Raw genomic sequence first — 24001 nt, 5'->3', positions numbered from 1 at the left:
GAATGAATCATGTGGGTCCAAATCAACCAACCAACCCCCCCCCCCCCCCGAAATAGTTATTGAAGCAAGAGTCCCGAATCCAGGCTCCACGAAGTAAGGGTGCCCACCGTGAGGAGGTCAGGACATTCTTAGCAGCTATAGCTAGAATTTCCTGAAGTCTCACTGATGTGGCTTCAACTGGGGACTGTGACTCAATGGCCAAGAAAGAATTCTTGAGACATTTTCGGTGCAAAAAAGGTGGTTTTATGAAAGTACGGGAACAGGACCCCTGGGGTCAGAAAGAGCTGATCCTCAGTTGTGAGGCGAGTCTGATTGTAGACCTGGGGTGAGTAAGGACAAAGGAAGTTTCCAGATTGTCATATGTCAAAGGAGACTTCCAGCGTCCTGGAGGGGGGGTTAATATTAAGGTTGCCTTTTGCCAAAGTATTACCATCAACTTGGCTGGGCCCCTTAGGAAGGTCACTGCCTGTCCCAAGTGCTTCTCAATGGGCTGTAAATCACAAGAGATTTAATTTGATCTGTATTTCTTTTACCTTTCTTCTCCACGTCCATCCCCCTTGATTAATTTTGACCCTTAAGTCTTTCAGTTTGCTGTGGGAGGAAGGTCTTATCTTCTGTAACTTCATTTTGCTGAATGGGGGTGTGTGGGGGGGGGTAGAGGCGTCCCTACCTATGGGTCAACATTGGTCAGCTGGGGACAGATCCGCATACGAGTTACGAAAGGCAGAGGCAGCTGAATCCAGAGTGCTTGCACGGATCTTCCCCCAGTGGAAAGGACCATCTGTCAGCTTGAAGTTACCGCAGTGAAGGAGTCTGGGTACCAGGTGGAGAGAGACCTGATCAGAGTAACAAAAAGAAAACAAACAGAGCCCAAATAAGAGTCCTTTGAGAGTTGAGAAAATCCTCTTCCGGTTCAGAGGTGGGGTGGGGGGCAAGGAAGAGAGAATCTCAAGCAGAGATTCCTCGGGGCTCAATCCTGGAGCTCTGAGGTCGTGACCTGAGCCCAAATCAAGAGCTGGCCACCTAACACTCGGAGCCACCCAGGTGCTACATACGCTCTGGCTTTTAAGGCACAATTTTGTCTTCCCAGCCACACAGAACTGGTTAGGGTGAGAGCTGAGTTATATTCATGCCATTTTCCAGCTGTTCAAACGACGATACGCCCAGGGGGTCCTGTTACTATCCCCACAGAATCACAAGCATGAAGATTACCTGTACGCGAGCTGTTTCTCGGAAGTTTACCTCAAGTCGTCTCGCTTAGGAAACATTCAAAGACGGTAGAATTTAACATCTGCAAAGATGTGTTACTGAAAAATAACTTTTTTCTCTCTAAAATCATCCTTATTTCTAGAGATAGCCAACTCCAAACTAATTTATTTGTAAAGCAAGTCCCATTTTAACAAACTTAGCCTAATTATTGACATCAGCTCTGCAAAAATAGTGAGAGATGACATAGATCTTTCAAAATCCACTTTGCTGGAATTTTTCGTTAAGGAATCTCAGTTGAAATTTCAGTAGCCTCTCTAAGCCAGGATCCAAGCCAACACTTGCCATCAGACATGCCTGTAACACCTGTCATAAAGTTTTAGAATATAACTGAGGCCCAGAGCTGAGAAAGAATTCTTAAGATGTTTCTGGTGCAAAAAGGTGATTTTAATAAAGCTCAGGGACAGGACCCGTGGGCAGAAAGAGCTGCTGTTCTGAGATCCCGAGAAGTGGCTGATTAGATACGCAGTGGGTGGAGAGGTGAGGACAAAGAGGTGTTCAGAAGGGCTGTGGGATGCTAAAGCAGACCGTCAGGATACTGGGAGGCTTGGCTACTGTCCAGCCAAGGCTGTTTTTCCCCTAATGAGTTTCCCGATGGAATGTCACACTCCTCCATCACGCATCCTTGTCAAAGAGCTTTAGGTTTAGAAGAAATTCAACTTTATTTACATTTCCTTCCGCCTCAGCCTCCCTCAATTTTATGGAGGGGAGGGCGATGTTAGGGTTTCAGGGACTGAGTTATGGGTCTCTGGAAGTTAGACTATTGATAAGAAAGCCTTTTCCTTGCAAATCACTAGGACATTTGTGAACGGAGGGAGACTCCAGTCGTACAGGATTGGGATCTCTACAGGTCAACTCTTGGTTTTTCCTTTAGGGTAGCCAGGAGTGCCTGAGGAATGTCACATACGGCCCATGGCGGGGAGGGGTGCAGGGTGTCAGCTTCTATTTTGTCCTCAGCTTCCCTTCTATCCCCTCATCATTTCCCCCTTGAACAGTTTTGACCCTTGAATCTTTAAGGTTGTTAAAGGTGGAAGGTGTCATCTTCTGTCCCTTCTTCCTGCGGAATAGGGGCGTCGAGCTGTCCCCACCTATGGGTCAGTATTGGTCAGTTGGGGAATATCGGGGGAAGTTATGGAAGACAGAGGCAGCTGAGTCCAGCACGGACAGGACGGAAGCATCTCCGCGAGGGGTCAGGTTCATCTGTCCACGTGACGTCATTTTAGCCGAAGAGTCTCGGCACCAAGTAGAGGAACACTGAAGGAGGCAACACATTAAGATCAGTAAGGCTAGAAGAACGAGAAGCCCAACAGAGATCTTTAATCGCTGACCATAATCCTCCTTTAAACCAGGAACGTAACGAATCCCTGAGAGAGGAAGAAGGATTTTATAGAGCCTCAATTTGGGCATTCCTATCTTTTATTAGTCCTGTGACGTTTCTGCGATAATCTGGGATGTACACACAACATTCTCTTTTGATCACTGCACCTGTGCCGCCCTCTGCTTCTGTTAGAAGAGCTAAGGCCATTCTTTTCTGTAGGACCGCCTTGTGCATCTGTGTGACTTCGATATTAAGTAAGGAGACGCGACTTCGTGAATCACTGAGTAATTTCACGGCGCATTTATGAAGGGCTTCTACCTGCCAGAGGACATCCTCTAACCCTACGGATGGAGCAAAAATGGATGTTAAATGATCATACCATTTAAAAATAGATCGTGTCCATCTTTGCTTTAAATTGGGGAGATTAGCAGCAGTAGTGATAGTTTGAGGAATGCGTCCATGAATCCAGACAAAACCTAAGGTGCAGAGACCTTTCACTGCAGGGGAAGCCGGAGTCACGGCTTAGTTCCACACACCCGGTGGGCTCCATTTGGAGCTGGCTGGCCATCTGCTGCCAGGTCACCTTACCCAATCAAGAGCAAACAGTCAGCAGCCCAGAGTACTATTATTTGGGAATAGATTTAACCCTACTGTCATTTGTATTTTCAACAGGGGCATCTGACATCTGGTCGAGTAGAGTAAGCAAGATTAATAACCTCTGAACAGTTACACTTTACGGAGTTCAACGGTCAGGTCCAGGCGAAAGGGTAACTGTGTTTAGAGTTTGACAAGTTTCAAGTACTATTTTAAGCATATCTATAAGCATAGCCTGATATTTAATAAGTCACCCTCCTATCATCTGTTGGCAGCTTTTGGTTTCTAAGATACTCTGGACCTGCTATGAAATCATGACCATCAGGGACTGATCTACAGTGAGCTTTGAGGCTCCTTTTACCAGGAGGGCTGTTCTCTGTTTAGGCAAAGCCTTTACTTGTAATTGTATCTCAACAGAGGTGGCTTCTAGGATAAATATGACTACAAAATAATACCATTAAGAAGACCTCTTTGAGGTAAAGTGTTAATATTCTTTTTTTGTTTTTCAGATTTATTTATTTATTTGACAGACAGAGATCATAAGTAGGCAGAGAGGCAGGCAGAGAGAGGAGGAAGCAGGCTCCCCGCTGAGCAGAGAGCCCAATGCGGGGCTCGATCCCAGGACGCTGGGATCATGACCTGAGCCGAAGGCAGAGGCTTTAACCCACTGAGCCACCCAGGCGCCCCAAGTGTTAATATTCTAATTACAGAAGATTACTGGCAAGTGGGAGAAAACTTGTCAAGAGATAAGGGCATCCCCAAGTGCATCATCCAATCCATTCATAAAGGAAGTGGGGCCATCCATTACCTCCACAAGTCCGTAGTTAACCCTGTGGAGTGGGGTATGCTCTGGCTTTTAGGAACAGTGTCATCATCCCAACCACACAGAACTGGTCGAGGTGCTAGTTGGGTTATACAATTGTTGGGGAATTAATCCCACTTCCCAGCTGTTTAAATAATTATGTGCCCATGGGGTTCTGTTATTATCTCTGCGGAACAACAAGCAAGAAGATTGTCTATATATGAGTTGCTGTGGTCATTTCTCTAAAGTTTACCCTCAAGTTTTCTAGTTTAGGTTAACAACAAACATTTAAAAACCAGATCTAGAAGTTAACATCCACAAAGGTATATTATTGAAACATAATTTTTCTCTCTAAAATAGGCCTCATTTCCAGAGATAGCCAAATCAGGACTAATTTATTTGAAAAACAAGTCCAGTTTTAACAAACTTAACCTAATTATTTACATAAGCTCAGCAAGAACAGCAAGTGATCCTATAGATGTTTTAGAATCTGCTTTGCTTGAATTTCCTATAAGGAATCTCTAGGTTGAACTATGAGTGGCCTCTCCAGGCCAGAAGCCGAGCCAAGTATTTGCCATCAGACATGCCCACAACACCTGTAGATTGGGGCAGAGTCTTGTCCTCGAGGTCCCCAAAGTACCCCTGAGGTTCCTGCACCTGCCAGGACGTGACATTCTTGACTCACCTGGTGAGGCTGCTGGGAGCTCTCTAAGCAAGGTATCAGGCCAAGAGTTCCAAGGGGCTTTATGACTCCAGGTTTCATAAAGTCAAACTTAGCTCTTAAAGCTGTCTGGTCACATCTGAGTCTATGCATGTCTCTCTCAAATACAACATTCCAGTCAAAGCCTTGGTAAAATAGCCCATGTTGGGGCGCCTGGGTGGCTCAGTCATTGAGCATCCGCCTTCAGCCGGGGTCATGGTCCCAGGGTCCTGGGATCAAGCCCCACATTGGGCTCCCTGCTCAGCGGGGAGCCTGCTTTTCCCTCTCGCTCTACCCCTGCTTATGTTCCCTCTCTGTCAAGTGAATAAATAAAATCTTATAAAATAATAATAACCCATGGTCCCAATGGTGTCCTCTTACAAGGAGAACAACTTCTTGAACTTGGGCAAATGACTAGGATGGCCATGGAAGAAGGAAAACTTCCTGAGACCTTTTGGGTTTCAGAAGGTTCAGATAGAAAGCTTGAATGCTTTGATTTGTTTACAAATGAGTATTTCTGCATTTCTTTTTTTTTTTTTTTTAAGATTTTAGTTATTTATTTGACAGAGATCACCAGTAGGCAGAGAGGCAGGTAGAGAGAGAGAGGGAAGCAGCCTCCCTGCTGAGCAGAGAGCCCGATGTGGGTCTCCATCCCAGGACCCCAGGATCATGACCTGAGCTGAAGGCAGAGGCTTTAACCCACTGAGCCACCCAGGCGCCCCTATTTCTACATTTCTGTAAGTCAGAGATATCTTAAGAAAAAGTTTCCTTAGTCTGCAAGAGCAAACATTAGAGAACCAGCAATGTTCCTTTTTTTTTTTTTTTTTAAGGTTTTATTTATTTATTTGTGTGAGAAAGAGAGAGCACAAGCAGTGGGAGGGGCAGGTAGAGGGAGAAGCAGACTTCCCACTGAATAAGGAGCCTGATGCGGGGCTGGATCCCTGGACCCTGGCATCAGGACCTGAGCCAAAGGCCGACACTTTAACAGATTGAGCCACCCAGGCGTCCTGCCAGCAATGTTTCAAACAAAAGTCACAACACTATAATGTTCTAGTTAATTTAGCCCCATGTTACTAATTCTGGTTTAGTTTGAACGCAGCTTTAGTTCGTTCTGGAAATTCTTACCTATTTCAGTTTTAGGATTTTAAAGATTTTTTGTTTTAATTTGACAGAGGAGATCACAGATAGGCAGAGAGGCAGGCAGAGAGAGAGGAGGAAGCAGGGTCCCTGCTGAGCAGAGAGCCCAATGCGGGGCTCAATCCCAGGACCCTGAGATGAGGAGCTGAGCCAAAGGCAGAGGCTTTAAACTACTGAGCCACCCAGGCGCCCCAGTTTTAGGATTTTCAATAGGTTGAATACCTGTATTTGTCCTAAAAGTCCTTTCTGTGAATCTCCTGAAGATGAAACTCATTTTACAAGGGAATTAGAATAATTATAAATGACAAAAGCTCAGAATGGACATGGTTAAAGACCTAATGACATAGAGCAGGCAAAGACATCGGGTCATCTCTTTGACACACAACACTTCGATAATTAAAGTACCAAGTGATGACCTTATCAAAACATTAAAACTTTAGGAATTGCATAGAACCTCTGGAATAGTTATAGCGTTTACCCTAATGTCACTCAAAGTCTGTTACTGGTTGAGCAGTAACTTCCTGAGTAACTTAGCATACCAAGGAGAACGCCTAATGAGTTAAAGAGACTTCATTTACAATTTAAATCTTGTGAAAATTTGTTAAAACCTTTGAAAGTTTTAAGCTCATGCCTAAGTAGGATTAGGATGTTAAAGATCTGACAGGCAAATTGTAGAAACTGGTTTTTCTAGACAGACAAAGAGAAAACAACTGTTTACATTTTCTTCTTAACAGCAGATCAATTAATTTAAGAAAACTCTGTCTTTCTGGGCGTCTGGGTGGCTCAGTGGGTTAAAGCCTCTGCCTTCTGCTCAGGTCGTGATCCCAGGGTCCTGCGATGGAGCCCCGCATCAGGCTCTCTGCTTAGCAAGGATCCTGCTTCCTCCTCATTCTCTCTCTCTCTCTCTCTCTGCCTGCCTCTCTGCCTACTTGTGATCTCTGTCTGTCAAATAAATAGATGAAATCTTAAAAAAAACAAAAATTTAAAAAAAAGGAAAAAAAAGAGAAAACTCTGTCTTTCTGAACAGAGAGAAAGCAGCCTTTCATTCTTATACAGTGTATTTTAAAATCCGTCTATTTAAAAAATAAATAAATAAATAAATAAAATCTATTTCGATCTTAGTCTGTCCTGACCACGCCTGAAATTCCGTTCCAGGGGCGCCTGGGTGGCTCAGTGGGTTAAAGCCTCTGCCTTCAGTTCAGGTCCTGATCCTAGGGTCCTGGGCTCCAGCCCCGCATTGGGCTCTCTGCTCAGCAGGGAGCCTGCTTCCTTTCCTCTCTCTCTGCCTGCCTCTGCCTACCTGTGATCTCTGTCTGTCAAATAAATAAATAGAATCTTTAAAAAAAAAAAATACGTTCCAAAGTTTCCCCATCACAAACTTTCTACAACTTTCCTTTTCATTCAGATTTTGTCCAAAGCCATTTCTCTCCAAACAACCAGTCTCATTTAGGACAAAATTACCTTCTTTTACCTTCAGCAAAAAGGCATTCCCATCAGTCATTTAAAATTCTGCCTTCTTTAGAAACCTTCATCTCCAGTGAAGACTAAGGAGTAACCAACTGGGAACGATTACACCAAAATTCTTTAGATGTTTACCAACAGAGTTAAATATCCTTGGTTTCTTTGCAATAAGAAGTCAAAAGCACAAACCTATGCCCATTAATAATGACTTAACACTTTATCCTATTTGGAAAGACCTAGATGTCCAATAAACTTAGTTCCATTTATCATTCAAACAAAACTTCAAAGTCTCAGGTTACCAAAGACTTGGAAAGCTCTCTGAACAATTACCCATGAAAACTCTGAGACAATTAACCACCAGTTTAGTCATCTTTTTGCTAACAAATTGCAACAGAGATAATATGAGCTTATTTGACCTTCAGCAAACCTCGATAGAATAAGTTCTACATTTAGTACCGACAACTTTAAAGACATGTCTGTCTTAATTAAACCAACAAACCAACTTAGTTCGAATACTGACTTATGTTCCACCTGGCCCACCCCGTTTTCAGTTTTCATGTGAGACCCTGGGGGGGAAATCCGGAGTGGGGGTGTGTCAGGTCCAGGCAGGGCTCTTCTTGCTCCTGGGCAGTGAAGGGGGAAGGAGCCAGGGGCCCGAGGCACTAAGAATGGTCTAGAAGCCAGTTACGCAGGCCGCACCCAAGCTGGTGCAGAAACAGGAAAAAGCGGAGATAGAAGATACAACGTGTTGCCAGAAGGCAGAGAAAGTGGTCCGGGCTTCAGAGCTCACAGCTCTAACAGAGGAGCAGACCCCATGCTTTCCCACCAACAAGGGGGGGGGGGGGTTGGGCGAAGTCCATGAATTTCCCTGAAACAAAGGGAGTTTGGGCGGCTGCTTGGGAATATTCCTTAAAGTCCCCATTGGGAGGGAGACAACCCAGATGACTCCAGTTACAGCCATTAGCCCAGGAACCGAGTAAGGGAGAAGCCCCCACGTCTATTAAAAGAAACAGAAAAAGAGAAAGTCAGAGTCCCATTTGCTAGGGACGGCCTGCGTATCCTCCAGCAACCTGGGTTAACCAGGAGGCGGCTTAGTCAGATCATTACCGTCCAGTATGTCAGGCGGGGGTTTACTAGTAAGACATAAGCAGGTAACCGCATTCTGTGAGAGGCTCTTAGGTCAGGGTCCTGGTGTAGAGCAATGAAGGCCTCACTAAGAGCAACGAAGGTGCCCTGGGCCCTTTTGCCCTGTTTCCTGCAGAGGAGATCTCACCGATAGATCCCACGGAAGCCATGCGGTGTTCCAGAAGCTCAGTCCTGTCCTAAGTTTTGCAATCTGAATTGTTTCCAGGGGGTTAAAAGGCACCCCAAGGGGGAGTCCTTGGGAACTGAAGAAGCCTGCGGAGGCCACACTCCCAGAAGAGTAAAGAAAATCCATTACCGAACCCCACCCCCAACTCCTGGCTGGTGTCCCACGCAGGAGGCGTCAGAGATTCCTGGGTGTCAAAAGCGACTGGAGGCGTCCCTCACACAGGACATCACTATGGATCACAGTCCTGCCTGCCCGCAAAAGCATTCCTGCCGTAAAAGGCCAGTAGGAGGGATGGGGTGTCCCTCCCCCTCCCCATCGCACCCTTTACTGTGCGGATCTGGAAGTTGCGCTATTGCCCTGCCATTTTTAACCCCTGGAAAATACTAGAAAGGTTTTTGCAAGGGGGAATTACCCAACTTTGTAGCTTTAAGTAGTTAGTAGAGGACATTGACAGAAAACTGTAAAGATAGAAATCCATCATGGTCTAAGCGACATTCCAACACATGTGGTCCTTACAGCCAACTTTCCTAGGAAACGGTCCCCCGTTGGGTTTTAATTCATTCAGGTACCGGTTTCAGCCGGCTCCCAGTAGAGGTCCCGCGGCCAGAAGTGGCTAGACCAGGGATGTGGAGGGGATCACGTTAGATCAGTCAGGAGGAAACCTCACACGGGAGTCTTAAGATTGGCAGCCATCCTGGTGACTTAGGGGGCTGTCCCGTGCCCAGGAGAGACCACTTTCTATAAGAACAGGAATAAAGAGAGGCCATCAAGTTTCTGGGTCTTATTACCATTCTGGTCAGGGCACTGACTTCCAGCCAAAAGGCAGACTTTCTCCTCCCCGTGGAGTAGCCAGGGGCTAGAGGACTGCAGCCCGAGCAATCGACAGTAAGACCACACTCCTCGCGGGGGCCCCGAAACCAGAGGAAAGGAAAAGGAGAGAAAGTCCTCGCCGACTCACCGACTCGCCGACTCGCCGACTCACCGACTCACCAACTTTGCACCGAAACTCAGAGTCCAGACGTCAAGACTCAAAGCCCCTCATTCAGTGCCAAAGGATGAAGATTTAGACTATAAGTGGGGTCCAGAGCCAACAACCAAAAAAGAATTCTTAAGACATTTCTGGTGCAAAAAAGGTGAGTTTTATTAAAGCACAGGGACAGGACCCGTGGGCAGAAAGAGCTGCTAGAGTGGCTGATTAGACACTCAGGGGGTGGGGAGGTGAGGACAAAGAGGTGTTCAGAAGGGCTGTCGGATGCTAAAGCAGACCGTCAGGACACCGGAGGTTTGGTTATCTCCCAGCCAAGGCTGTTTTTCTAATGAGGCTCTAACAGGAAGACCGTTGAGAATTTCCCGATGGAATGTCACACTCCTCCATCTCGCGTCCTTGTCAATGAGCTTTAGGTTTAGAAGAAATTCAACTTTATTTACATTTCCTTCTGCCTCAGGAACTGAGTTATGGGTCTCTGGAAGTTAGGCTATTGATAAGAAATCCTCTTCCTTATAAATCACTAGGACATTTGTGAACTGAGGGAGACTCGGATCTTGCAAGATTGTGATCTCTACAGGTTAACTCTTTGTTTTTCCTTGACGGCAGCCAGGAGTGCCTGAGGAATGTCACACTTGTCCCAGGGTAGGGGGGAGGGGAGGGGAGGGGGTGGGGCAAGGGGAGGGGGCGTGGCATCAGCTTCTGCTTTGTCCTCCGTTTGCCTTCTGTTTCCTCATCACCTGTAGATCTGGGTGCATCCCTCTTCTTGAGGTCCCCAAATATCCTGAGTTTCCTGCTGCTGGAACCTCAGTAAACAAGGTCTCAAGACAACATTTCCAAGGGGCTCTACTGGCACCATGTTTCATAAAGTCAGCCTCAGTTCCTTAAAGCTGTCTGGTCACATCTGAGTCTATGCATGTCTCTCAAATGCAACATTCTAGCTAAAGCTTTGGTAAAGTAACCCAATGTTTCCACTGGTGTCCTGTTAGGAGAACAGCTTCCTTTTGAACTTATGCAAATGATTATAATTGCCGTGGAGGAAAGAATACTTACTGAGACCTTTTTTCTAAAAAAAAGAAAAATGAAGATTTTTTTTTTTTTAATTTATTTGAGAGAGAGCACAAAGGGAGAGGGAGAGGGAGAAGCCAACTCCCAGCCGAGCAGAGAGCCGGATGTGAGACTTGATCTCAGGACCTGAGCCACCCCGGCACCCTACTGAGACCTTTTGAATTTCAGCGGGTTCAGGTGGAGAGAAAGGCTAGGGTGTGCTCACAAATGAATACTTTATCACGTTTCCATAAATCATGGATATCTTAAGAGAAAGTTTCCTTAACCTGAAAGCACAAACATTAGAGAACCAGCAATGTTTCCTGTTGGTCACAAAACGAACAACGTCTTCTTTGGGTCACTTAGTTCCACATTATTAATTTTTGTTCAGCTTGCAGGCAGTTTTTTAGTTCTGGAAATGTTTATTACCCATTTCAGTTTTATGATCACAAAGATATCAAATACCTCTATTTGTCAAAAGCCCTTTCTATGAATCTCCTTGTAGGCAAAACTCATTTTGCAAGAGGCTCAGAACAGTTAACTATAAATGACAAAGGATCCAGAAATGGACACATTTCTTTTGCGTCTGTTCTCCACATCATTACTATGTTCGGGGCGAAAGGAGGCAGCGCTGCTCAGGGACGACTGCGGTGCGGAATTTCTTTTTCTCTGGTGTTCTTGGTCGTGCCGCCTCGAAAAATGAAGAGGTAGACCAGACCAGGGTGGTGAGTAGCAAAACAGTTTATCGAGCAATGGTAGAAAGCTCCCGAAGAGGGAAGGACCCAAGAGGGTTGCCGATTTGGCGTTTAAATCTGAGGTTTTTTTTTTTTTTTTTTTTAAAGGTTTTATTTATTTATTTGACAGAGAGAGAGAGATCACAAGTAGGCAGAGAAGCAAGCAGAGAGAGAGGGGGGAAGCAGGCAGAGAGCAGAGAGCCCGATGCGGGGCTCGATCCCAGGACCCTGGGATCATGACCTGAGCTGAAGGCAGAGGCTTTAACCCACTGAGCCAGCCAGGCACCCCCAAATCTGAGTTTTTTATGTGCTTTTTGGTGTGGGTTGATTAACCCTCGCTGCACCTGTCACCCAAACAGGTTTTTGTCCACGTGCTCATCTACGCATCAGATAGGAAAGGGCAGAGGCCTCCCTCCTGGGTGGTTCCGTAGCCTCGGGGATCAAGAGGGTGTTAGGACAGCTAACCTTTCCTTGCCTTTCTGTCACATACAAGTTGTAAGTCCTCCCAGGAATAAGACTTAGAGCTGGGGCACAGAGTAAAGCCTAGAATAACAGGACAGGGTCTCTTTCCTTTTAAGGGTAGTTTCCTCTTAGGACCAGGAGTAGGGGGTGGGGGCGGGGGCTTGTCTCTGAGTGCCTTTCTTCTGACTGTCCTGCACTAACTACACGTGTTGCACGTCCGAGTGAGGAAAAATAGTCCTGGGACAGAGCCTTACTGCATCTCGGAACGGACCGGGCCACGTGGGGATATCAGGGGCTGTTGTGAAGTGCATTTCAGGGTGGGTCTTTCAATGCACTTTGACTGGGCAAGGATCAAAATGCCACACACGTGCGCGGGCGCACACACACACACACTTAACCTTCTATCTATGATGAGGGAGGGAGCAGAAGGCTAGCTGAAGATGAAGCTGAACACCCTGTAACCTCCCCCCGCACCTCCCACTCCCCAGTGACACCAGAACAACCTAAATTTGACAATGACAAGGCCTCCTGGTATCTTGTAGGTCAGTCCTCTTTAGCATATGAAATTTCTTTCTGAAACCTCCCTTACTTCCTTCAATGAGAGAGAGAGAGGAAAAAAATATATATATATATATAAATTTAAATAAAAAATTATAATAAAAAATTAAATTATAATCTATAAATTTAATTTATATATTTTAATAATTTATAAAATTTATAATTTTATAAAATTAATTATAAAAAATTAAAATAAAAAATATATTTTTTTTAATTTTAATTTTTTTTTTAAGGTAACCCGTGTGCCCATGGTTGGGCTTGAACTCAGAGTCCTGAGATCCGGAGTCTAGCCGGGCACCGGGATCATGATATCACAGATTCGGACTAGTGGGCATCTGAGGTAAAACTTTGGAAGTGGACTTCTGAGTTTTGGGTGTAAATGTCGCTTGAGGCTTTCTATTACAGAGCTGACGAGAGTCTCTGGGAAGTTCTTCCAGGGGACCGTGAAGTTCTGTGCAGCTTCCATCCTTCTGGGCCAGAGTCTCGCGGGAAAAGGCAAGTGGCATGGATGCTGATGGCCACGTCATGGATGCTGATGGCCACGGCATCTTCGTCAAGCCGTGTGGGGGCAGATGGGCTGCGGCCGAAGAAAGGAAGCAGGAGAAACAGGTGAGCCCAACAAACGGGCTCGTGGATAAGGGGGCTCTGGAGGGAAGAAAGCGGGTCAGCCACCGTGCTGCCATTTCTATGTCACTGTGGGCAAATAACCGTGACCTCCCTCCGCCTCAGTTTCACCTAACACGGGACTAGTGGCACCAACAGGAGACCCGATGCTCAGCCTCATATACTGTCAGCCTTTGTCGTGATCTCTAAGTGACACGAAGATTCTCCTCCTGGCCCCGCCCGACACAGCCCCCCCCCCTCCCATCTTCCCAAGGCTCCCGGCCCAGCAGTCCTGGGAGGCCCGAGAGGGGAGACTCTTGGGCCTCCCCAGTTTATCAAGTATTTGAGGAATTCCTTGTGACTATTTCGCCAGAGGTGGGAGGAGGCCCTCCCTTCGGCGAATCCCTTCTGTAGCTTCTCTTCTTCCCGGCAGACAGCGAATTCCTGGGTTTGCCTGGGCCCAAGGCACTGGGGAGAAGGCATTCTCCCAGCAGCCAGGGCTGGTCTTCTGCTTCTCCCCTCCCCAAGAGCAGAAGGCAAAAGCAGGGAGTCAGGACAGGTGCTGAGCGCTGTCTGAAGTTGGCCAACCACTAACCCTAAGTGAGAGCTCAGGATGCCGCGTAAGGCTAGAGGGTAAGTCTGCTCTGGTGGGGCTCAGATCCGGGAAGCCTCACAGCCGGGCTTCTCTGATGTTTGTGAAGGAGAGCTGGTTCAAATGCAGTTTCTGAGCTGGTCTGGGATGGATGGAGCCTGTGAGTCTCCGTTTCTGGCAAGCTCCCAGGTGCTGTGGCTATTGCTTGCGGGTAAGCCAGAGAGGCCTGGAGGAACTGTGCTTCTGGGGCCTTCAGGTGTATGAGCAGGTGCTTGCATGGTTTGACTTCGACGGGAATTGGAGTGACCTGGCAGCCCCTGTAGGGCTGCTGGCTTCCCTAACCCGTCCCTCAAGACCCCAGGTTGGAGATGTAAGATGCGTTCTCTGGCCCTGTCCTTTGAACTAATCCCATGGGGGTGCCGTAAGTGTTCAACAAAGGCGTGGAGCGGACTGGGGCTGTGTGTTGATTTATAGCCTTTGCTGATAACAGTGATCGAGGCTAATTGCAAATGATGTAGGGGAAGTGGGCCTCAGTGGGAAAACCACACCTTACTGCGTTACATTTCCTAATTCCACAGGGCTCTGCCTTATACCGCCTTGGAGTTTACAGTTCTGCAAGTTGTAAATAACCATCCTAGCACAAAATACTTGTCTTGAGGCACTAAACCAATGCTGTATGGAGAGGTTCCTTGACTGCCCTCCCGGGAAGCCACTTTAGATCCATTCCTTCCAGCATTCCTGATCTATAAACCAGTCAGCTCTTCAGATTCTCTTTCAAACCAGTTAAAACAGCTGCCTGGGTCCCTCAGTAGTGAGTTAAAATCTTTAACACCTGCTTTTTTAAATTTGTACTAGAGTCATAATTTTTAACCTTGGGGGAGAAGAGTATGCTTTAACTTTATTAACATGCCTCTAGACACTTTCTGAAAGATACAAAGTAGCGAGATCATTAGACACTGTTTCAGTATTCCCTTGTAGGAAGGTGAAATTCACAGAACATGAAATTAACCTTTGCGAAGTGTACAACTCCCAGACATTTAGTACATTCACAGCTTATCCAGGACTCTATCCAGTTCTAAAACGTTCCCATCCCCCCACCCCAAAGGAAGTCCTACGCCCATTAAGCAGTCCCTCCCCACTTCTCTCTCCCCCGGCCCCTGGCAACCACCAATCTGCATTCTGTCTCTATGGATTTACCTCTTCGGGATTTCTCATATAAATGGAATCATGCAATATGTACCTTTCTGTGCCCAGCTTCTTTGGCTTAGTGTGATGTTTTGGAGGCTCACCCAGCATGTAGCAACACTTCATTCCTTTTTATAGCTGCATAGTTCATTGTGGGGTATATGTCACTATTTGCTTATCCATTCATCCATTGATGGACATTTGGGCTGATTCTACCTTCTGGCTATTGTGAATAGTGTTGCTATGAACACGTGCATACGTACCTGCTTTTAATTCTTTCGGGTATATATCTAGGAGTTGAATTGCCGAGTCATAAAGTAAATCTGTGTTTAACTTTCTTTCTGTTTTCCACGGCAGCTGCACCATTTTGCATTCCCACCAGCAATGTTCCAAGCCTCCCAATTTGTCCACAGCCTTGCCTACAACACGAATGAAACCTGAGGACGCTATGCTGTGTGCAATGAGCCGGTCACAAAAAGACAGATACTGTATGATTCCGCTTATATGAGGTGACTAAAGTAGGCAGGTTCATTGAAACAAAAAGGCAAGTGGAGGTTGCCTAGAGCTGGGGGGAAGAAATGGGCAGTCGACGTGGAGCAGGCGTAGAGCCTTAGTCTCGCAAAGTGAGAAAGTTCAGGCGATCACTTACCCCACATAGTAGATAGAGCAAACTGTATACTAAAGATAGGAAGCTTTGTTGTGTGTTTTTATGACAGCTCTAAACAAAGAGCTGTCTACCTATGGTAAAGTGTAACTGAGGGAGGCCCCTTGGGTCCCCAAGGAGCCTCGTGACCCCCCTGGCTTTCACGCTTTCTGTCCATGGTTCTTGGGGGACACACCCGTTTGTGCCTGTGCACGCTGATAAGCAAGGTCAAACTCTGTTCTTGTAAAGTCTCTTAAGTTTACTCACCAGGCATGTCGGAGCGTGACGGGCAGCCTCCCTGCCCCGGCAATGCCTGATCGAGTTTTGAGCCAGATTCAGTGTCAGAGCTCCTAACCGGCCTAAGGAGCAAGAACGCTAACTCGGATCTGATAGGTTTTCTCTGCTGAGCTGAGTTCCAATGGCCAGATGGCCAGCCGGGGTGGCGTGCGGTTGACCCCACTGAGCACCAGGCTTGAAAAGTCCTAGGTCAACAGACCGGACCCCCTCCACCTCCCCTACACTGCCCCAGGACCACGGGTCTGGATAGCTGGATGCACGCTAGGACCTGTTCGTCACCGCTTCCTTATCTCAACCTGGAATGGAGACGACCCAGTCCCTTCCCACTCCGCCTTCGAATCCAGCAATCCCGTGTGCACACTGCTCCTGGGCAGGCAGCCTCGGTCTGTGCCCCCCTGAGGCCCATGCCGGTGTTTCTGCTGTAGCACCATGCACCTGCTCCTAGGGAACCCCACGTTCTACTGTGTGGCACATAAAAATAACAGGTCTTCCAGGGGAAAAAAAGGGTTGGGGCTGACCCACTTAAATCCCACGCATTTTTTTAACCTGAACACAAAACCAAATCCAGTCACACCACCAGCGACCCCTTTGCATTATACAGAGCTTTGTCATATGTCCACACCAATTGCAAGGGACCTAGGGAAACGCAGTCTTTATTTTGCTCAGCCAAGAAGTCCTTCCCCAAATTCTATTACTGTTGACAAGGGACTGAGCAAATTGATTTGGGGTTGGGGGAGCCACAGCAGTCTGTTCAAAAAAGGCCTGCAGCAAAACTTGAAGATTCCAGAACATTCCTAGTAGAAGTGAGAGCAGCAGTGACCCAAAGTCCTGGTATCTTTGGTCTCAAAACAACCCAGGGATTTGCCCCCCTGCCTTCTGGTGCTACTTCAACTTTTTACATTTTTGTTGAATTTTCCTACATAAACTGGTAATTCTGAAAAGCTTCGTTTTCAGAAAGATCATTTTGATTCTTCATTGCAACAGTCATACAGAAGTCGTCCTGTTTCACTGCCCTTGGCCCTGTCAGTCAGCAAGTCTTGTCACTTTTATAGCCTAGATATTTCTCGGATTAATTGACTTCTCTCATCTTTTCCGCTACCCTCCGAGGGCAGGTCTACAGCAAAGAAACTGCCCCCTCCCCTCTCCCCCAAGTCTGTGAACCTCTGTTCCCTCTGTGGTTCACCTCCAGGTAGCCACTGTGAGTTTGGAAGAACGCAAACCTGATCACTCTCGAAACTCAACGCCTTCTCTCTGCTCCTAGGACAAAAATCGAGCTCCTTAATGCACGTGGTCTTCAAGTACTAAGTCTAGTCTGGCCCAGCCTGCCCCGCCAGCCTCCCCCCTACACTCTTCCTCTTTGCCTTGTGCTCCTTAGCCACACTGACCTTGCAATTTCTTGATGGCATTACACTCCGACCACAGGCCTTGGCCCATACTGTTCCTGTCTGCAAAGCCCTCTCCACCGCCCCCTCCCCACCCGCCCCCTTTGCCTGGGTAAGCTCTTTTCCTCCTTCCTTCCTGTCTCGGCTCAAGCTCACATTTTTAGGACTGCTTCCCCTGACCAGCCCTCCACCCCCATCTCTAGAGCTCTTTTATTGTTGTAAATTCATCAATGTGTTTATTTGGTTAAACTGTGTCTTCAAGTAGAGTCTAAGCCGCCTGGGGCAGAAGGCAGTTTTTCTCTTGGAACCCTGTTGCACTCCCCTTCCCGTACAGCATTAGGCTCAGTAAATATAAATGGAGGGGCGCCTGGGTGCCTTCTTGGGTTAAGCATCTGACTTAACCCTGACTTGAATTCAGGTCTCAGGTCATGATTTCAGGGTGGTGAGATCGAGCCCCATGTCAGGCTCTGTGCTCAGTAGGGAGTTTGCTTGAGATCTCTTTCTCCCTTGGCCCCTCTTCCTCCTGGATCTCTCTCTAAAATAAGTCTTTTAAGGGGCGCCTGGGTGGCTCAGTGGGTTAAACCTCCGCCTTGGGCTCAGGTCATGATCTCAGGGTCCTGGGATCAAGCCCCACTTCGGGTTCTCTGCTCGGCAGGGAGCCTGCTTCCCCCCTCTCTCTGCCTACTTGTGATCTCTCTCTCTCTCTGTCAAATAAATAGATAGAATCTTTAAAAAAAATAACAAAATGAAATAAGCCTTTTAAGAATAAAATATAAATGTAAATATATACTAGGATCAAAATCACCTGTGATCTCACGTTCCAGGATAACCACTGTTGTCAGATTCTGATAAGTCCCCTAAGGTTGTGCGCGGACATATGTACATTTTATGTTAGTGATAGCACTTTGGGTGTTTAATTCCGGGACTCAGATCCTCATGTCAGAGTCCCTGGCCACACTTCCTGGGTCACGAGAGGTTAAAGAGGCCCTAATACCTGGCCCTCTTTGGGTCCTTCGTCCCTCAATGATAAAATCCTGATATAATAAAATCCCAATATAATATAATATATAAATTATATAATAATATAACTAAAGTCCTAATATAATAATCCTCCTAATGAGGACCCAGACTGTGTGGAAGGTGAGGAAGTGTGGCAGGAGGGCCCTGCCAGGACCAAGCATGGCCCCGTAACTGTCCACTTTTCCTTTAAAAGGGATTCCTTAGCTCTTGGTAGAGGTAGTTTCAAAATAAATGCAGTTTCTCGGAGAAACTTGTACGTGATCCTGGGACACACCTCAGCCTGTCCTTGGGTCAATCAGTGGTGTTCATTAGTGTCATTTTAAACCACACAGCAAAAATAGGCTTCAACTGGCAGGTTCTTCGAGTCCAGACCGGGGCCGGGCAGGGAGGGCAGGGCCCAGAGGCCAGAGTCTGAGACGCCCCCCCAACTTGGAGATCATTTAAGGGGTGGGGTGCAGACCACAGACCCCAAGTCAACCTGCCAGGGGTGTGCCTCCAACTGGCGGCCTGTTCCCCCATCTGAATGCCCAGATCCCCTGAGTCCCAGGGCCCTTCCTTGGGCTCAACAGCAGCTGGAGACCCCAGACTGCTGGGCCCAGTCCCTGGGCTGGGAGGGTTGGAGCAGGGACAGACAGCACCTACGAGGGGTGCAGCCCCCAGCCCTCAGGCTCGCTCCTGGGTGCTCCCAGTGGCAGGAGCCCAGGCAAGGTGTTGTACCCTGTTGGCTGGCCCTGCTGGGGTGCTGGTGACACATGGCCATGCCTGCAATGCCTGAGTCCCACAGGAACCAAGTAGGGCCTTGCTGGGGCTGGGGAGGTCAGGTGCTGGGCAGGGCGTACCCCTGCCCCCCCCCCCGCCCCTGCCACCTCCCCAAGCACGCCGTCATTCATCACGCAGGAGGGCAGGGGCAGGTGGGCCTGGCCATGACTCAGGGCTGCCAACAGAGGCCACTTCTTTTTGTTTGCACAATCTGTGTCTTTCCCTTCACCCCCTCCCCCTCTTCCCCCACCAAAGTGCATTTTCTTTGGAGAATTCTCCAGAGCTCTCTGAAATGATTGGGAACCTCTGGTCTTGCCAAACCTTCCTTGGGCGTCATGCTGTGACACAAGAAAGGACAGGGAATGAGCTGGTGGGGAAAAATGGCCAGTCCTCCCTCGCAACAGGGTCACAGGGGTCCCCAACGCACACGCACAGGCTCTTTGTCACCCTCCTCACAGTCTCCCGCAGGTAAGACCCTGGTCACAATTCCCAAGCCTGCTACTGATGCAGGAACGGCGTCCAGCACACAGCGGACTCCGGGTCATTTATTTGGGAAAGGAGGAGGGTCCGCCTGGGGGACTCGGTTGGTTTGAGCATCTGCCTTTGGCTCAGGTCATGATCTCAGGATTCTGGCTCCTGGCTCAGCTGGGAGGCTGCTTCTCCCTCTGCCTCTGCTGCTCGCCCGCTTGGGCGCTCTCTCTCTCTCTCTCTGACAAATAAGTAAAATCTTAAAAAAAAAAAAAAAAATAGATTTGCGCCGCAGCAAGTAAAACAAGAACTATATCCCGTAAAGACAAAAGCCCGTGGGCCTTGTGGGACTCTGCTCCGGATTTCGGCTGCCCCTGCTTCCATGGAAGCCCACGCTCCAGCCGCGGGGCCGACGCGCGCTGAGCACAGGAGGCGGCCGTGGCCTCGCCTGGCAGAGCCGGTGGACCCAGGCCAGCAGCCGTGACTCCCTTTCCCTGCCCTGCAGATAAAGGCATCTGAGCTATTCACTGCCTTTACAGAAGTGATGATCACAGAGAAAGTCACATCTTCAGGCCCCTCGGGTCCTCGCCAAGGAAAATACACTCTCCGAGCTAGTGTGGCGCGGTTATTTGAGGAAAAGCGGGCTCCCAGAGGGACGGGCTGCGGCCTTCCTGGCAGGGACCACTTCCCAGGAGACTCCGGTGACCCTAACCCTTGGCCTCGTGCTATCTGGTACGATATGGGGCTGGTGGCTTTTCCGAGTGTTTGTGACAGAAATAACTCCCGCAGCCACTCACCACGAGCCCGACGGGTGGAGGTTCTCGGGGAGCCACGGCCCACAGCCCGCCCCATCGGGCCGGCGCTGCCGCCGGTGCTGGGGGGAGGGGGCGCCCGCCGGCTGAGCCAACCCCCAAGCTTTGCATTTAAAAGACGCGAAAGGAGACACGCACCGCACGCACACACCTCGGGGCTCCCGAAAGGGTTATTCAGTGCGGGGCTGGCTGTAAAAATGCTATTGGCTGATCTTTGGCGCGGCCAAAGTACAACCCGAATGTTTTCTCTCTCCATTCAGTGCTTTTGTTATTTTGGCTGAAAGGAAGTCGCAGGCGCTCCCCTCTGGCAAGCCCAAGATGGAGCAGCAGAGCCCCACCAAGAAGGAGGGGGTAAGTGAGCCTCCCGGGGAAGGAGGCGGCGCCGAGCGGCCCGCTGCGGACGGCTGCTCGGCTCTGCTCCCGGGAGGGACCGGGCCGCTGGACGGAACCTTCGAGCTCGCTTTGACAGGGACTAGGAGACGGATTCGGGGACACTTAGATTTTGGAGACTGGCCGGGGATCATTCTCCCCGAACAGCCTTGAAAAGTACCTGCCGCCAAATTGAAGACGGGTCAAGGCTTTTGTTGTCCCCAGAGCCTTACCCAGAAAAGTTGGGAGGAGAAGGGCCTCTGCCCTCCCCACCCCACCCGGCCCGGCCCCACAAAACCCTTGCACGATGGGTGAGCTGCTTTCCTTGATTTGTTCTGATGGGGGCTTCGGGACACTGGCATTCGGTTCTGGGGCAAGTCACGCCGCGGCGAGGCCGGCGTGGAGAGGGGGAGGATGCGGAGGAGACTCAGAACCCACTCGAGCCTCATTCCCATCTGGGAGCAGGGATGCCCGGCCTTTGAGAGGAGAGGCTCCCTTGTTTTCAAGACAAGCGTTTTCTGGCCACTCCCCTCCTGCCCCACTCCCCTCGCTCAGAGAATTTCGGCTGTCCTTCGAGAGTCTCTAGATTGAGGAGAATTCGGGAAGACCGAGCCTGCGAATTTATCACGAGGAATTCGCATTTTAGGCATTGCGGCGCATCTGCCTGTATTTGTGGAGACAGAGGTACCTGCCCATGCCGGTGATGCCGGAGCCGGGCGCGGAGGGGAGCCCGGTCCACAGACAGGTCGAGAGCACTCTGCGGGTTCAGAGCGGGTGTGGGAGGCGGGAGGTCCTGGTTCTGTTCCTGCTCCATCCTGTTCAAGCTGCGGGAACTTGGGCACGTTGTTTAACTGCTCTGTGCCTCAGCCTTCTCATCTGTAAAATGGGGATAATAACCAGACCGCCCCTAGGGCTACTAGACCAATTACCTGGCCTGTAGTGGGTCCCCCATAAATGTTACTACTTTTGCTCATCCTTTAGAGCGGGGCACGAGTGGCATTTGGGGTCCGAGGACTCTTTGCTGTGGGGGCCTGGCCTGTGTATTGCAGGCCGTTTAGCAGCCTCCCTAGTCTCTTCTCATTAGAGGCGTTCTTGTGCTGCGAGAATTATGTTTTGAAGGTTACTGAGCCTTCCCATGTGGATCTCGTTTGACTCTTGCAACAACCAAGAAAGATGGGCGTGCTCAGCCATTAAGGCCTCTATCTCCTAGAAAAGGGGCTGTGAGTCCTCAAGAACTTAGGGTCTTGGGGGCCGCCAGAGGCCCTCATCGGGTCTGTGCCCTCTTTTCAAAGAGGAACGCCCTGGCCAGCTCTGCCCTCAGATGAGGCCGCAGGAGAACAGAAAAGCCTCGCGAGGTGGTCCCTGAAAGGAAGCCACACATCTGGAGAGGATATGATTAAAATGGTCACATGCAGCAGGTACGGGCTGATTCTAGCTAGATGCCTGCCCCCTGGATTCTCCAAAGAAGGAAGCCCGCACTCCAAGGGTGGGGGAGGGGGTCGGGGGTGGGGGGTGGAAACCTCCCCTTCCTGGCTGCCTGAGGCCAGACCTGCCCCTTTGGACAAAAGCCAGGACACGTGCTGGGCTTCCTGGGATTCCCGTGGTGGCTATGGGAATATCTGCAGTTTACTGAGGGAAGCCCAGGGAGCATTTTGGAGCCGTGGAAAAGTGGAGGGGCCTGGGAACCCTGCAGAGAGCTGGGGCTGATGGAGAGGGCTCCGTGGGGCTCTCTGTCCCCCCATTGGCGGTGTGACCATGGCCTCATTGGCCTTTGGGTTCCTCCTATGTAAAGAGAAAAGACCAGAATCTGACCAATGTGCATCAAGAATTTTTCTTCCAAGAAAAAGGACTTTTGGCCTGAAGGGAGGAAAAATGAGCCAAGTGTTTTTAGAAAATGAAGACATAATTTTTGGGGGCCGGGGGGGATGTGCCTCCATCAACAGCACACCTAGCGTGATGGGATAAGTCACTTCCCCTCTGGTGTGATCGGTGTTGGTGATGAGAGCAGGGCTGTGTGTAGAACTCACTATAAGCCAAGTGTTTTTCATGTATGAACTCATTCATTCTTTGCCTCAGTCCTGTGAGGGAGGGAGGGCCGTCCCCATTTTACCGGGGAAGGAGCCAAGACAGAAGTTCTGTAACTGGCCCAAGGCCAAACAGCCAGCAGCAGGAGCGTAGGATCCGATCCCGGGCCCTTATGCTGCCCACCCCCCCAAACAAGCTCAAAACCACCAGAGCCACAAGGCAAGACACCTCTGCTGTGCCCCAGCCGCACCTAGGCCTCCCTTTCTGTTTGTGAACTTTGGGATCGAAAGTGTGAGAAAGTGAGTCGAAGAGTTTATCATTCATAAGAACGAACTTTTCTGGAGACGTTGGAATTCTCCTGGGAGATTCCGGACGGTGGGAATGGCTGTAGGAAGCAGATTCCCAAAGGGAGCTGTTTAGGGGCAAAGCTCCTTTCCCAGCACCCTTAAATCACATCCAGTTGGAAGCCAGGCCCTGAAGGTGGCTTTTGAATGAAGTCTGAAAATGTGTTCGGTGTTCTGAAACAGGAAGCCCGTTTAGTGTGGGCGTGAGGAACGTGCAGTTGCTCCCGAAAGCAGAGCTGGGTCATGGCTCCCCTTGGCCTCTGAGGAGACACCCCACCCCCTTTCATGTCTGAAAGCCACTTGTCACTTTTACAAGCTGCTGGGAGACCTGGGCCCCTTCCCTCTCATGCCCTACTCCAGCCCAGTACTAGATCTCTTTCCCTGCTGGAAAGCCTGCCCAAAAAAGAAAAAAAAAGGGGAAAGGAAGGAATGAAGGAAGGAACAAAGAAGAGAGGAAGGAAGGAAGGAAGAAAGAGAGGAAAGAAAGACAAGAGAAAAGAAATAGGAAAAGAAACCGCGGTTTGCTTTTACATGCCTTTTAAATATAGTACCTTTCCTGAGAACGTAACTCACAGACCATGTGATTTACCCATGAAAAGTATACAATTTGGATAAAATACACAAATGTACAGTTGTGCAGCCATCAGCATGGGTAAGTTTAGACCATTCTCATCACCCCTAAAAGAACCCTGTGCCCCGTGGCCGTAACCCACATCTCTCCCCAGACCCCTGCGACCACTCAATTACCGTCTGTGTCTCCCTAGATTTGCCTGCTTCGGACCTTTCGCAAAGGCGAAGGCAGACAGCAGGGGCTCCTTTGTGACGGGCTGCTTTCACTTAGCATGTTTTCAAGGTCCAGTCACCGTGTGTCGTGCGTGTCAGTCTGTTGTCTTTCCTTCTTGTGGAGTCCTTCCATGGTCTGGCTGCACGGCACCTGTTGATACATTCATCAGCTGATCTGTATTTGGATGGTTTCCAGCTCAGGGCTAGTCGGAATCATGATGCCATGAACATTTGCTTTCAAGTGTTTGCATGCACGTGTCTTTCTTTCTCTTGGAGGGACACCTGTGTGTGGGACCGCTGGGTCATTCGAATACTCTGTTTAACTTTGTGAGGACGTGATGGT

The 24001-nt window shown here is 49.0% G+C and overlaps 1 protein-coding gene across 3 annotated transcripts in view; it reads left to right on the top strand.

The window, feature by feature from the left end:
- The first annotated feature begins 9218 nt into the window (after positions 1-9218).
- LOC132000928 (solute carrier family 2, facilitated glucose transporter member 5) overlaps positions 9219-24001 on the top strand; it is a 29754-nt gene continuing 14971 nt past the window's right edge. Inside the window, exons 1-4 of one of the 3 annotated variants that reach the window (XM_059374893.1) lie at positions 9219-9723; positions 12610-12985; positions 20398-20488; positions 21153-21251. In XM_059374893.1, the coding sequence (XP_059230876.1) occupies positions 12756-12985; positions 20398-20488; positions 21153-21251 (420 nt within the window). In that variant the 5' untranslated portion in view covers positions 9219-9723; positions 12610-12755. Of the gene's footprint in view, positions 9724-11332; positions 11348-12609; positions 12986-20397; positions 20489-21152; positions 21252-24001 lie in introns of those variants that run through there. The other 2 variants (XM_059374894.1, XM_059374895.1) reach the window with 2 other exon arrangements.

This window comes from Mustela nigripes, chromosome 14, assembly GCF_022355385.1.
Source record: "Mustela nigripes isolate SB6536 chromosome 14, MUSNIG.SB6536, whole genome shotgun sequence".
In the NCBI taxonomy this organism is placed as follows: Eukaryota; Metazoa; Chordata; class Mammalia; order Carnivora; family Mustelidae; genus Mustela; species Mustela nigripes.
The sequence above is the reverse complement of the archived record's forward strand: the minus strand, read 5'-3'. Positions and strand labels throughout refer to the sequence as shown.